This window comes from Melanerpes formicivorus, unplaced genomic scaffold (assembly GCF_026170545.1).
Source record: "Melanerpes formicivorus ecotype bairdi unplaced genomic scaffold, bMelFor1.0.p_v2 SCAF_6, whole genome shotgun sequence".
Taxonomy (NCBI): Eukaryota; Metazoa; Chordata; class Aves; order Piciformes; family Picidae; genus Melanerpes; species Melanerpes formicivorus.
Window position 1 is genome coordinate 16,046,112 of NW_027142358.1, and position 14,515 is coordinate 16,060,626.

Here is a 14,515-nt window from a genome sequence, read left to right on the forward strand (position 1 = left end):
ATTACCTGTTCTCATCTTTTGACCTTGGAGTCACCATGCTTCTATCTGTATTTAATATCCTTGTATTACAAGGACAATGACTTTGTAGGGAATGTCAGTAAACACAGACACCAACTTCCTTTCTGATTGTCAGAAGTGCCTATGTTTAAGGCTTCTGCACACTAGCAGCTGAGCATCCCGCATGTCTCCTTTCTAGATACAAAGGACTGACCAAAGAAGTTCAATGGGGAGTACCTCCCATTTTCAAGCAAAGTGAGGACAGCACTGGAGAGTTGATCCTGTAGTGACCTTCATAGCATGATGCAGCTCCTAGTCATGGACCCCTTTCTGTCATTAATGGAAGGGGTGCAGTATTGCTACCTGGTACTTGTTGGGAATCAAGGCTATAATCTCACTGCCTTTCAGCTTTCCTGTATGTAACACTATGCATTGGGTATGCCTAGCGGGAGTTAATTCTCCCCAGAGCATCTTTCTAGTGCTGTGTTTTGCAGTGATGTAGCTGGGTGTTGGTAACACACCACTGTTTTGGCTGCTACTGAACCAGTTACCAAGGCTGTGCTTCTCCAACATTTACCCTCCCCAAGAGTACACTGAGGAGTGGGCAAGATTTTTGAAGGAGACACAGCCAGGCCAGCTCACCCAAATTGACTAGAAGGATATTCCATGTCATGATGTCAGCTCAGATATATAAGCTAAATGAAAGAAGGAAGCATGGGGACATTCGTTGATCATGTCTGAGCAATCAATACAGGCCTTAGAGCCCTGCTTTCCGGGGAGTGATCAACCACTGTCTGCTGATGGGAAGCAGAGAATAACATTTTTGTTTGCTCTTGCTTCCACACGTAGCCCTTACTTTTGCTTCACATTATTACAACTGCTTCTATCTTATTGCAGCCTTTTGCTATATTTTCCCCTCTCCCCTGTCCATCTAAGAAGGAGAATGAGAGAGCGGCTTTGGTGGGCATTTGGCCCCCAGCCAGGGCCAAACCACCACAAACTAGAAATATCAAGAGGATACATAATAAAGACTAATCTTCTAGGACCAAAGAGTGGTAGATCAGAACAAACTCCACTAAGAAACTAAGTTCTCATGTGGTCCAGATCTTTGTCCTTCAAATTATTGCCTTGGTTCTTCAAGTTTTCCGAAAGGGAAAAGGAAGCAGTCTAAAAGAAAAATGTTTACATCTTGTTGGAGAGGCAAATTTATGTTCATCTCTACCCTTCATCAGGTTAAAACTCACTGATTACTCCTCCAAATCTGGCTGGAGGCCATAGCCATACCCATTATGTGGACTGCACAGATTTCTACTTCTATAAATCCAACTTCACCTAAAACCAAAACAAGCAAACAAAAAACAAAAGGAGGAAAACCACCAAAACCACCACAAACCCAAGAGTAGCATATTTGTCATTCATCAGTCTCTCTGCATTTAAAACATAAAGCATATTTGTACCTCTACCACCCTATTCCTCAAAGATAAGAATTTTTGGGCTGCTAAACAATGACAAAAGGCTGTAACAAGTTCTGCCTTTGAGCTGCATGAGAAACCCCATTGCTTTCAGTTTCACTAGAACAAGAGTGCAAAGTACCTCCTGAAAGATCAAAAGAAATAGGAAGAGAAAAATGTGAGAAATAAACTCAGAGAAATGCTGATTGTGAGATATTGAAATGTTATTTCCTGGAGTAATTATTTGCCTCAGTGAGTACACTGAAACCAGCAATGCTAAGGCAGTTGGACACATTACACTGTCATGTAGCACAGTTCTTAAATATCCCTTCTTTATGGCACTACCCAGAATATTGTACTAGTAATTTTTTTCTTAAATCCCTTATGAATTTTTAAAAATTGCCTCTCAGCTTCCTACCTGCAAACCAGAACACAGTTCTGTATCTGTAAGACATCTGTGAAAAGATGCTAAGCTGCACAGAAATTACTCTATAATCTTCTGGGATAAAACACAGGCTCTTCCAAGAACCAAAGACACGCAAAAAAATTGTCCAGTAACATAGTGGTCTGCCTCTTACAGACAACTGTTGAAGTTTGTCTTATCTTCCTGTTTGAAGTAACAGTTAACTATTCACTCACCTTCCTGCCCCACTCATATATTGCTAGAATTTGTACAAACAGGTAAGCCACCTGTAATTAAAAGAGTTTTAGAGTACACCCATGGTCTCAGAGCAGATGAAAGAAAAAAGCAAGCTAGCAAATAGGCACTCTGGGGCCCCACAGTGAGAGAAGTAAGAAACACAGCATCTCAGTCCCTCACATAGCAGTAACCCAAACCAGAGCAAGCAGAGAGCAAGTAGAGCTGTACCACAGCCATGCTCCTTCTTGTGCCAGAGTGAGACTGTTTCTTATGCCCTTTGATGGTCTGGCAACACGGCACAGATCACCACCTGTAGAGAGAGGTGTCTGTAACTTGAATAAGGGAATTTAGAAGAGAAGGGTCATGACCCAATGCATGGATTGCCAAAGTAAAGATACGTAGCTGCTTCTTGTGAGGGACTGAGACAATTTGCATATGCTGCATACAAGACAGCAACACATGGCAGAGGAGTTTGTTGACAAGTGAACAGCTGTATTCCTTAACTTGGTGCCTAAACAAAAAACTGCAAAGCCATTACTTTTTTTCAAGAGGCAGTTCTGTATGTCTAACGTTAGAAGTTGCTACCTAAGAATGTGTGTCCTTCAGCAGGAAAAAAATTGCTTTTATCACTGAATTCTGCACCTTTAAGACATAATGCTCCTAAGCCAACATAACTAAATCATCGTATTTCAATTACTTGCATCTCAGAGAACTTCCTCCACAAATCTGTGACTTATACCTTAAAAGATTGTAGAGAGCTCGATGTCGTAAAAGGAATGCTACTTAAGCTGTAGATGTTTCTATGACAGGAGAAGCATTGTGTCTGTGAAGGCATGTGCAACAGTGACTTCTGCTGTGAAAGCCTTGTCAAACCAGCACATCAGTTATGAAAGTTAACACTTTCTCATATTGCTCCAATAACTCAAAACTGAGTATATTTTAAATAGAATTTAACAATATGCATCTGGCAGAACATTTACAGTGTGAAAGGCTTCAGTTCCTGTTCCTACAGCAAGGGTCAGTGTCTGTTTTACTGGGACAAAGATGGGGACAAAACCCAAACAGTTCACTAGTCTCAAACCAAAACTTTTTCATTACCAGCAACTTCTGAATACTGAATTTTGAACACAGGAGGATTCAAATCAGTTTTCAGTACTTACACCTGCTATCTTGATCTGATGTCATTGTATCTTACCTGAGCTAAAAGCAGGTGCAGTATTTGTGAACTTCTATTGTGCAGGAAAAAGTGGGACAGCACATTTAACAGCCTTTATCTATAAGGAAAAAAATGTACTAAAGTAAGACACTTTGGAACTCTGAAAAAGTTTGGGGTTTTTATTGGAAAAAAAAGAATTGTTTTCAAGAACAAATTTACCTCTGAAAAAAAGAGCCCATGGATCCTCAGAAACTTTTCCAGGCCTATCTTCTGAAAACACAATTAATGAAGGAAAAACATCTGTTGCCCATAAATTAGAACTAGTTAAATGTCCATCAAAAAATATTTCACTAAATAAAAGAACTGTCTGTACCCCTCTATGTTTAAAGCAAATTTCCTTCTTGTGTATTTGTGAAGAGGTGGAAAATAACTCTCTGCACAGGCTATACACATTGAGTTAGTCAGCATACACTGTCACAAAGGCTTTCCATTTTAAGTCATACCTTTTACAAGTAGGACTTGACACCAAGCCAGCCAGCCTGATGCTCTCTCATGCTTTTTGCATACTTCAGAGACTAGATTATTGTTGTCCAGTCTCAACTAAAAGTCTGTGCCATACAAGGCTTAGTATGCCTTCACCAATTTAGACTGATTGTTACAGAAAATCCCTGAATAAGTGTTTGGACTTAACACTAGAAATGTTAGATTTACAGATGGGAAATATGCCACACCTTCCAGTATACATTGAGACTCAGTTAATTTGGGGTTTTTATGCCTTGTGTGACAACTGTGGATTTACAGTCATCACTGAGGCTGCAAGTTCTTACCACTGATTTTGCTAATATTTGCTGTCTTAAGGAAGAAACCGTCACAGTATATATATTATTTTATTTTCTTAAACCTAAACGTGATTGGCTAGTCGGGGTGGTTTTGATAATTGAGGTACTTAATGAGTGACAAAACCAAGAGATGTATTTTCTGCCATGCTTGCGACCCTGAGGACAAGAGTTTAAAACTCTACTTTTAAACCGGCAAGAAAATCCAGTCAGTGCTATACACAACAAAACTGTAAATGAGATGTTGCAACTATAAAAATTAAATAGAGTGTCAGAGACAGTTTGATGTGTCACTTTTCATCAAGGAAGAGTTTCTTGAATTTTAAAAGAACAATTTGATGAATGCTATTCATCTTCCATGTATTATTGTTTCTGCTGAAGAAATAATTTTTAATGCTTTTCATTTTTCACCTGTTGATGTTTCTGCACTGACCCTATTAGCATACTGGGAAATGAAAGATTAGTTTTAACAGATACCTGACAGTTTTTTTTCCTCTTAAGCATTACATTCTGTACTACACCCAGCAAAAATCCCCAGAGTTTTAGCAATGAATAATTACGTAGTAATAACTTTTCTACTGAGTTGTTGGTTTGAGACACCTTTTAAAAGGCACATTATTTTTCAGAAATTACTAACCATTTTCCTGAACATTGCAAATACTGTGAAATCTGAGGAAATAAAAAGCATTCCTTTCACTGAAACTTAACACATTTCAGCATTTATCAAATAAAATATTATATTCCAATTCATTTACATGTTCCAACAGTAACTTTAGACCTCAGAACACCTTTTTCAGGTATATATATTTAAAAAAATCAAACAGAGGGCTAAATAATCAAAGCCCAAAACATCAGTGTGTTGTTTTATGTAACCCATCAGCCTTGTTCTGAATGATTTTGCTATTTCTGTTTCACATTGTGATTAACAAGCCATGCATTGGTCATTCACTTATTTGCTGTAGCACTGATTTGCAAGGTATGTGGTGATATTTGCAGAATTAATTGCTTTTACACAAACAAAACAACAAGCCCCCCAAATACCACACTGGGAAAGCACAAGGACATCCCCCATTTAGGAATAGGAAGCTTTTGTTTGGAATGACTTATATAGGACCACAAGTTCACACCAAGAAACAGAGTGACTCTAAGGGTTATGATGGAACAAACCCTTATTTAAACAAAAGCCATACCCAATAAACAGGGCATAACAAAAAGCTACAAAACCCAAATGGCTGAAATAGACCAGGTTTACATCTAACATGCTTGGAAGTTGTTTCTGGATTAAAGACCTCCTGGATGAATTCACTGAAAAAATAAAAAACCATCTCTCTTTGAAGTAAGATCTTAAGATTGTGACAGAGCTAAGAACTATCTATAGACAGAATCTTCTTTGCTCCAATAAATTTCATTGCTCTGTGATAGGACAGGGGGAAAAAAAGCTATTTTTATTTCCTGGAAAGCCACATTTCCATGTATTCATGTGGTATTAAAACTCTTAACTACTCAAAGTAGTGTGATTCAATCTAGAAAAGGTCCAGAGAAGTGGTAGTAGGAATGAATAAACTGCTATTTAAAAAGTTAAGTTTGTTTAGTCTAGTAAAAATAAAAGCTGAAGGGCTCTGCATCATGAAGTACATCTTGAAGGTCTCTTCCAACCTGGTCTATTCTATTCTACTGAGGCAGAGAAGTTAAAATGATATTCTCAAATAAAAACTATTAAGATGCCACAGACCAAATGATTTCTAAAACTAAGGAAATCAGCTTTTGAATGTCTCACTATCAGAGTACTGAGAGCAAGAAAGGAAACTACTTTTAAACTCTGACTTATTTCACATAAGGATCTTCCTCTTGCTGCAGGTAAGAGATCTGAGATGGATTTTAAAGGCCCATGACTTCCAATAGCCAGCACTGGTTTGCTGCTGTTCTTGTTCTTTCCAGTATAATGTGCATTACAGACTGCCTACATTTTCAAATGACTGACAGCATGAAAGGTGTAAAATTGAAATTGGGCATTAGCGCAAGAGTAAGGTGGGAAAGAAACAACACATATGGCTACTTCCTTTGAGTTCTAGTGTTTCCAAACTCTTTTTACAAAAACTCATCTCCAGTAACTTCAGTCACATCCCAAGTTACAGCAAAAACTGTTAAAATTCCAATAATGACAGTTTATTTCTAGTGAAGGCAAAGCACCCCATTTGTGTACCTCAGTAATTTGTAGTGGTGTTATCACAGAATCAGAACAGTGCCAAGGGAAATCTGAATTAATTCAAGGATTACAACCTCTGCAAGATTGTCAACAGTGATCATAACAAGCATATAGAATAAATTTGTAATTATTCCCCAACTGCATAGTGTGATTTATCAAACAGACAGACTTTATGTAATATCCCAAAATACTTCAGTATTAGGTAACAGGGCAAGGAAGAGGATGATTAGGTTGCATCAGCAATGGAAAAAATATCTCTGAGAGTTTAGATGTGCAAGGTGTTAAGAAGCAATGAAATAAGTGAAGCATGAAGCAAGGAAATGGAGCAAACAGGAAGGCTGAGCTGGATGGGAGACACCCTGAAATATTTATCTACTAACAGCAGTGAAACTGTAAAGCAAAGAGAAACTAAAGCTGAATATAACAGTGAAAGGAGGAGAAGCTTTGTGATGTGTACCCATAATATAGCTCTCACAAACTAGCAGCTCACTCCTATGCGGAGAAGAATTTCATGGAGCACTTGCCAAACCTGTATGTCTGTGTGTGGTTATGTAGAGGAAAGGGATAACTGAAAGGAAAAATGTGGCAGCAGTTGATTCTGAAACCCCTGGAAGGCACAAAACTGGTAGAATGGAGCCAGGACTGGAACCATCTTGCTAGGATCAATTCACACCAAGACTGAATCATTATGAATTATTCCACGGAGGAGCACAGCTGTGGACTGGAGCCAGTGCAGTCCCAACACTTCTTACTTCATGCTGTCAGAAGACAGCTTTGGTCACATCCTATGCAAGGACAGAGCAGCATCTGCATCAGACGGGAATTTAAGTCTCTCTTGGAGTTTTGCAGCTCTGAGGGAATCTCTGACATGTAAGGCCAGGAGGAGGAGGATGATATACAACTGATTCTCACAACTTCATTTCAATTATTTTGCAGCTGTAAAATAGTCTCTCTGGCAGAAAATATGTGGTACCACCCAGAAAAATGAATTCTAAATAATTGAAATGCAAATCAGTCAGAGCAGGCCTCAGCAGATCACACCATAATCGCTGCTATTAAACATGCATTTTTCACTCCAGTACAAGTGAGGATATAAAAGTATGAGTATTTGTTTGGATTGTAGAAACACATTTGCAGCCAGAAGCTCTGCAAGGCCACACAGTACAGTCAACCCCAGGTAAAAGTCACAGATTTTGCCAGTACGGGACAACCTTACGGGCTGCCATGGACATGCAGCTTGTATCACTGTACTGGAATTCAGCTCAGTCTGTTTGGTTTCTTCAGTCATCTTTGCATCAAAAACCTACCTGTTACTATAATGTGAACAACTGCTTGCACTCTCAAGTCATACAGTCTAATAAGAAAACATCTTCCTACCTTTTGCCTTCAGATCTTCTGTCTGACTCCACTGGAATGATCCCGTCAGAATGCTGTACCTACCTTCTTTCATCGCAGAACTGTAAGACTTACAATTGCATTTAGGCTCCTTTCAATGCATTGTCAGCCTTTTATGGCCGACACTAGCCAAACAAGCTGAAAGATAAAATCTTACGTTTGCCACAGGTAAGCCACAAATAGTCTTTATTAGGATAAACAACCAGATGATTAGAGAATCTAAACACTAAGTTCAAATGCCAAGAATGTGTGGAGCAGACACACTTGGCAAATAAAGGAATTATGATGATTTTAATTGATTTGCATTATTGTTAACAAGACCTGCAATCTTGTTAACAATCTATCTGCAACAAAACCACATGCAAACTTTGGAGGGGGGGGGAAGGTCACTTTCTCTGAAAATCAAAGTCACCATCTTCAGAAAGCTGATCATCTCCTGCCTTAGAGGAAGGAGATTAGAGAGGATTGCACAAATTATGTCATCCACATTTGTACTGAAAGAAACTTTGAAAGAAGGAAGTCCTTGTAAATATGACAATTTATCAAGAAATATTTTTCCTCAAGCTGTTGAAAGTCTAAAATATTTTCACAGACTTTCCCAACTTCGGAGACATCAGTGTATTGTTAAATATGCAGTATATGTACATGGATTACATTAAGAGCAAACTGCTACCTTAGATTTCTGAACTTTTAATAGATCTTTAGAAGATGGGAATGACCCAAAATCATAAGAAACAGCAAACTGGACACTTAAGAAGTGGAGTTTGGGGGCAAGAGGGTAGCTCTGTTTTGTGCTTTGGGTTTGCAGGGAGAGGTGGTGGAGGTGGTATTTCAGCTTTGGATTGTTCATTTTTCTTAACTAGAAGAAGTAATATTTGACCTTCTCTTTATACTATGAACAAGCAAAGAAAAGGCTCGTAAATCAAGATACCATTATCTCTGGACGCTTCCCCAGCCACTGCTGGCATTTCCTGCAGTATGAGTGACACAGTGAACACACACTTTTAGCATACAATGTACTCTTCACAGAACATAGCAGTAACAGGTAATCTGCTATAACGTGAAGTGACTAAATTACAAAGATTTTGGTTATTTGCTTCTTAAAATAATGATTAGATCTCTATCATTTTCCTGCCTACACTTCTGGGGGGGGGGAATCTTATTTTTATAACTTGTGTGTGCAAATGAAAAATAAATCTGAAATTTCACAAGAGAATTCATTACACATAGGGGAAAAAAAAAATTTACTGCATCGGTAACATTTTATACAGGAAATTAATTACAAACCACCAAGGTTGGAAGAGACCTCAAAGATCACCAAGTCCAACCTGTCACCACAGACCTCATGACTTGAATGAGATCTACTGAAAGCAGAACACTTTTAATACTCCTCACTGTTCTTAAACTAAGCTGCAAGATTAAATCAATATAAAACATATGGGGAAAAAGCCAAACAACAATAAACAACCAAACGAAACCCCAACAAAAGAAACAAAAAACCCCTCACAACGAAACCAACCATGCAAAAAACAAACCCAAAAACCTGTAACATTTTCTGTATTGGAGGTCTAACAAGTTAGCTTCCAGTACTGAAAATGTTTTGAATTTTTTTAGTCACAACGTGCTTTTTATGCAGTTCCAAAAATTAACAGCTTTTAAGGATAAAATGACAACAGTCATCTAAAATAATTTCTAAAGGAAAAATCATCAATTCTTACAAAAGCTTGTAAGGAGTTGTTCATTACAATTGAATTGAACAATCCCAAATTCAGCTGCTATGTTCACACCTAAGTAATAGGATCATTCACATCACCTGGGTTTTGTATCTCTAAGAAAGAAGTCAAGTTGAATAGCTATGAAGTTTGCTACCGAGCATTCATCAAAAATATACTTTCTCAGTGAAGAACACCAAGACATTTTCTAGGCAAAATGACACAGAATTAAGTTGTTTTTTTTTCCAAAAGATCACTTTAAGAACACCCTACTACATAAGATATGATTACTTTTCCTGACAAGAGAAGCTGTAAGAGAATTTACAAGAGCAGCTGCCTTTTTCATACTGTTTTGTTTTGTGCTGTAGGCCTGGGACCATTATCAGTTGTTGCACAAGACCAGAGACTACCTTGTTCAGCATCTGTATTTTTCACAATAGGCTCTTCAGTCTCCAAGCCAGTGCACATTTTTCCAATGCCAGTGTATTTTAAAAGGAAATATCCCTTGTGAAGTGGAGGTGAAGAATCTTAGCAATGACATAGAGCTTTAAACAAAAGTCTAGAAAAGATTACAAGATTGTACTTCAACCATGCATACACGTATTTAGGAAAGCTGTTTAACTTCTTAAGATACTGTGTGCGTTCACTGAAGGATTATTATATGCCTTCAAATTCACCAGACACTGAAAAAAGACCATTGTCTGAGGTGGAGAACTGGGAAGCTGTCAGAGTGTAATTCTGGATCTGGTGAACACTTGCCCAGCAAGTCAGGTCACCATGAACAGAATGGAAGGTTTGAAAGCAAACAGATGCTTGTGAGCATGTTAACAACAGATCATACATATGGGCTGCAATTAGCTTCAGCCACTTTATGTCAGTCAAGCTAAGGAGAAATAAAATGAAAAGATTATGATTTCCAGCTAACACTTTATATGATACACGGTGGCTTATGAGCATGAGGGTGAAAATTTCAGATTTTTGTCCCCTTGCTATACTGTTTTTTAAATGCCCACAGAAGTATACGATTTAAACATCTAAATAAAAAAATACTCATTTCAAAACAATGGCCAAATCTAGTTGCCACACATAGTGTTATAAAATGCAATGGTGTATCAGAAACTGCTTAGCTCACTAAAGAAATCTTTCTAGTGTTTAACCAAGACTTAAATTGTACTTCCTTATGATCAGAAGATATACAAGGTATGGCTGTTACTAACATGCCAGAATGTGCCTATTTTCTTCATCCTTCATTAGAAGATAGCACCATGGTGAGTTGTTTTTTTCAAGACAAGCAGATAAGGTGCAAGTCCCATCTCATGCCTGAAGACTGTTACTAGGTATGTAGATTACAAGACCGGTCATCTACCAATCCTAATTAATACTGGAGTTGACTGACTGGCATCTGAGAATAAAGCAAATAATGAAACAGAGAAGTCAATACAGAACAACTACCTTCCCTAAGCTTTCAGATAACTCACTGAACAGAACAGATTGGCCTGTCTGAAGTGTAAAAAACTGAGACATGGATTTCTACAATGTGCCTTTTAGCTAATGACTATGTCTTGCTGTTAGGTTTTCCCTGGTTTCCAGTGACACTTGAAAATAACAGTGGTAGACTTGTTCTCCTGTTGAAGCCTCCATCCAATCAATTGCATCTCCACTTGAAATCCTCAAAAGCACTGGGGCAGAATGTTAAAGATTTGTTAACATAAATCAACATCTCACTTCTTGTGTCCTACAGTTTTTGAACATCTTCAGCATCTACATACGAAAGGCTTGTCAAAACCACAAAATTAAAACTTAATTCTTCACAAGGTGAGCACTTGAACCTGTATGCACCAATTGTAGTCAGAAAATAAATACAATCAAGGAGAACATTAGCTATATGCACCTTTTACACAGAAGTCAAGTTATAGAAATTGACCTTTATTTAGTAATCAGTTTCTTTAACTTTTTTTTTTTTGTTTTGATACAAAGTGACATTTCCATTTTAGTACAGAAAAATCATGTCAGAACAGTACCTGTTTCAGTTGTACCACTGGAGTCTACTCTGACCTCACACTTTAAAAAACAAACAAAAAACCAAACAAAACCAAACAACAAGATAAACAAAAAAACAACTGCTGTCCCTCACCATGAGAAGTACTTTGACTAGCAATTCATCCATACCATTTCCTCCTTTTTCATGTATATATATATATACAGTATTATAATAGTATGGCATAATACTATATAAAATACTATATATATTTATATGTATTATAGTTCAAAATATTCTCTCTATATAGTAAATAACTATATAAAACCAACAAAGTATTTTGAACTATAAAATAGCATCTGTAAAACAGAATTTAAATTTAGGACCAGATCTTTCTTTGAAGAACTGTGCAAGAAGAATCCCTTTTTTAATTAAAAAACCCTGCAAACAGAAGCAAAACTACAGCCTGTAGTGTAAAACTAGAAATTGTGTACAGTGAAATGCAACAATCGGTGACCAAGAAGCAGTTCTACTCAGATGATGTTTTAAGCACACTTACAATACAGTACCCAAGAAACATGGCACTAGAGACAGAAGAGACAGGTACGAAACCTGGGTTAAGAACACACAGAAGTGCAAAAAAACCAAAAAGGGAACAGATACAATGGAGTTTGGTACAACAGACAAATAAGTATTGCAACCAAAACTAAATGATCACTTATTCTTTGACAGTGAAAATACTAACAATTTAGTACCTTTCTAAAGGCTTTTAATAAAAGCCATAAAACTGTGGCTGCTCTTAAATAAAAACAATCTATGTGAATGCTACACACTGAAATACAAAGCTTAAGAATTACCCTGCATAATTGCACCGACAGAACCTTTCCATATTTACAGTATCTAAAAGTTACAGAACACAGCATGCCTGGCCTAGCTTACAACCCTTCCCCACCAGTACTTAATCCAGGCCCAGCAACCAGAAATTATTATTTCTCAACACACATTAAGCTTGGTCAGATATATTATGACATTTAAATATTAGATTCATGCATAAAACAAGAAACAGTATCTTTGACAGACAAGTGTTGACAGGATATAAACAGTGGTCTGCCCTGTAGAGGAGTGCACTTCCTTCTGAGCTTACTCTCAAGACGTACCGATTCAGTCCCACATTATCACCTGGTTGTCAAGTCAACAATGTGCTTAGAAATGTACAAAATTACAACTAAGAGTCACATTGTGCACAAACCATTTGCTCATATTCAGAAATTTCACTCCGTTCTGAAGAGTTACCTCATTAAGTGAAAGAGCACAGAGTTAAAAACAAAAACAAATGCAAAAAGCCAACAAAACAAAAAAAGGACATTCAAGTAAACAGTAACAACCAAATACTTTGAAAAGGTTTTTGTAAACTTGTCATTCTACAGGGTTTTGCAGCATTGTTAAATTCATTACTCGTGGACAAATACGTGCAGGTTGCAACCCCTTGTGACAACCTGACACGTTTACACATACAATGTAAGAGACGAGCCCGGTGAAGTGATCTACCCCTTTGCAGATGCCTCCTTGTGTCCTTGTGTGTTCAGTGTTATCATTCCCCTTCATGAAACAGAAATCACTTACAGATATCTTTAAAAAGACAGATATGGACAGGTCCATTGGATAGAAAGTCAGTTATTTACATCTGCAGAGCAGCTTCACAGCAAAATATGGATCTAGAGTGGGCCAGCTGGAATCCACAGGACTTTGTTTTGTTCGTGATCAACAGTTGTCATAATCTGAGTGCAAATGCTTGAAAGACCTCCTCCCTGGACAATACCTGGAGAAGAAGAACACACACACACACTCACAAATTAGACTGAAACAGTTATGACTAATTACAAAGAGCAGACATTATTTTTCTGCAAAGTGTTTATCAAGAGACTAACTTATTCTACACAATTCAGCATTTGCCAGATGCGTGACTCTTAAAATAAGAACAGAGCAAAGAGATCCAGCGTTCAAGTTTTTTTCTGCAAGCTCTTAAAACAGCCACAGAACTGATGCCTATAATCAAAAAAGACAAGTGTTTTGTTAGTGGCCTCCATGTACTATTTTCAGAGGCATTAGGTGGCAAAGCTTAAGTCTAAAGATGGTCAGAACCTGCTACAATAAACCTCTGCTCAGTATGCAGTGTTAAGAGTTTTAGATTTATGTGGCAATATACACAGAGACTATAGTTGTAGCAACTAGACATTATTTACAAATATTAGAAGTAAATTATGAGGCAGCTCAAAGACTGTTGAGCTAAGTAAAACAGCAGTGCTTGCTACTTCAATACTTATTTTCAGCTACATTCAAGGAACAAAAGGCTAACAGCAAGCAACTCTGGAAATCAATTCAAAAGATAAATGAACACCTTGCATTCTACCCTGGCTAAACAAAACAGTCACAAAAAGTAAAATGCCAACACTGACACAGGAGAGAATAATGTATTAGACTCAAGACTTAAAAAGTAAGGGACTTCATGACTAGAGAAATATGTCAGAAAAGCTTCTGGCCTCAGCACAAATGTTGGAAAAATACAGCAAGTCTTACAAATGTCTTTTCGAAAGACAGAATTTGATCTCATATAAAATATTACTTAACTCTGCAGCATATGCTACAGTTCATGATGTCAGGTGAGTTTAGATACAGTATCACAGTAACACACATGGTCTAGGAAACGTGACAAATGGCAGCAAGGAAGTGCTCACAACCTGGTACAGAAAACAAAACCAGCTTGAAAGAGTCATAAGCCACAAAATGTACTTCATGAAGTAGTCACAGAGCTCATCTGTTAGAGCATGTCATAAAAGCTTCACGTGGAGGCTACCACGTCCAACATGCCTAACTACATGCTTATACGCACATAATAATTTCAACAAGCTTACATGTCAACACGAGTTTGAAAACAAATCCTCTCTGACTACCAGCATCTAGCAACATTGATGACAGCTGGAGTTCAGTATACTTGGCACTAACAGAGGAAGGTCCTTCCCACCGGGTATATGAGAAGATAGACATAGGGCTCTCTTGGACTGACTGCTACCTTCACTCTCAGGTGAAATGAAAAGGAAACAAAAAAAAAAATCAACAAGGAGCAGAACATGGTGAAGCAATCTG

The 14,515-nt window shown here is 37.7% G+C and overlaps 1 protein-coding gene and 1 long non-coding RNA gene across 5 annotated transcripts in view; one reads left to right on the top strand and one right to left on the bottom strand.

Moving 5' to 3' along the window:
- LOC137441915 (uncharacterized) overlaps positions 1-14,515 on the top strand; it is an 82,709-nt gene that overhangs the window by 55,046 nt on the left and 13,148 nt on the right. The window contains exons 3-4 of one of the 3 annotated variants that reach the window (XR_010987530.1): positions 7,677-7,849; positions 11,135-11,209. This is a non-coding gene — a long non-coding RNA (uncharacterized lncRNA). Of the gene's footprint in view, positions 1-7,676; positions 7,850-11,134; positions 11,210-14,515 lie in introns of those variants that run through there. The other 2 variants (XR_010987532.1, XR_010987531.1) reach the window with 2 other exon arrangements.
- Positions 11,299-14,515, bottom strand: part of DLG5 (discs large MAGUK scaffold protein 5) — a 109,884-nt gene continuing 106,667 nt past the window's right edge. For both annotated transcript variants that reach the window (XM_068139906.1, XM_068139905.1), the window contains exon 33: positions 11,299-13,190. In XM_068139906.1, coding sequence (XP_067996007.1) covers positions 13,087-13,190 — 104 coding nt within the window. In that variant the 3' untranslated portion in view covers positions 11,299-13,086. The remainder of the gene's footprint in view (positions 13,191-14,515) is intronic.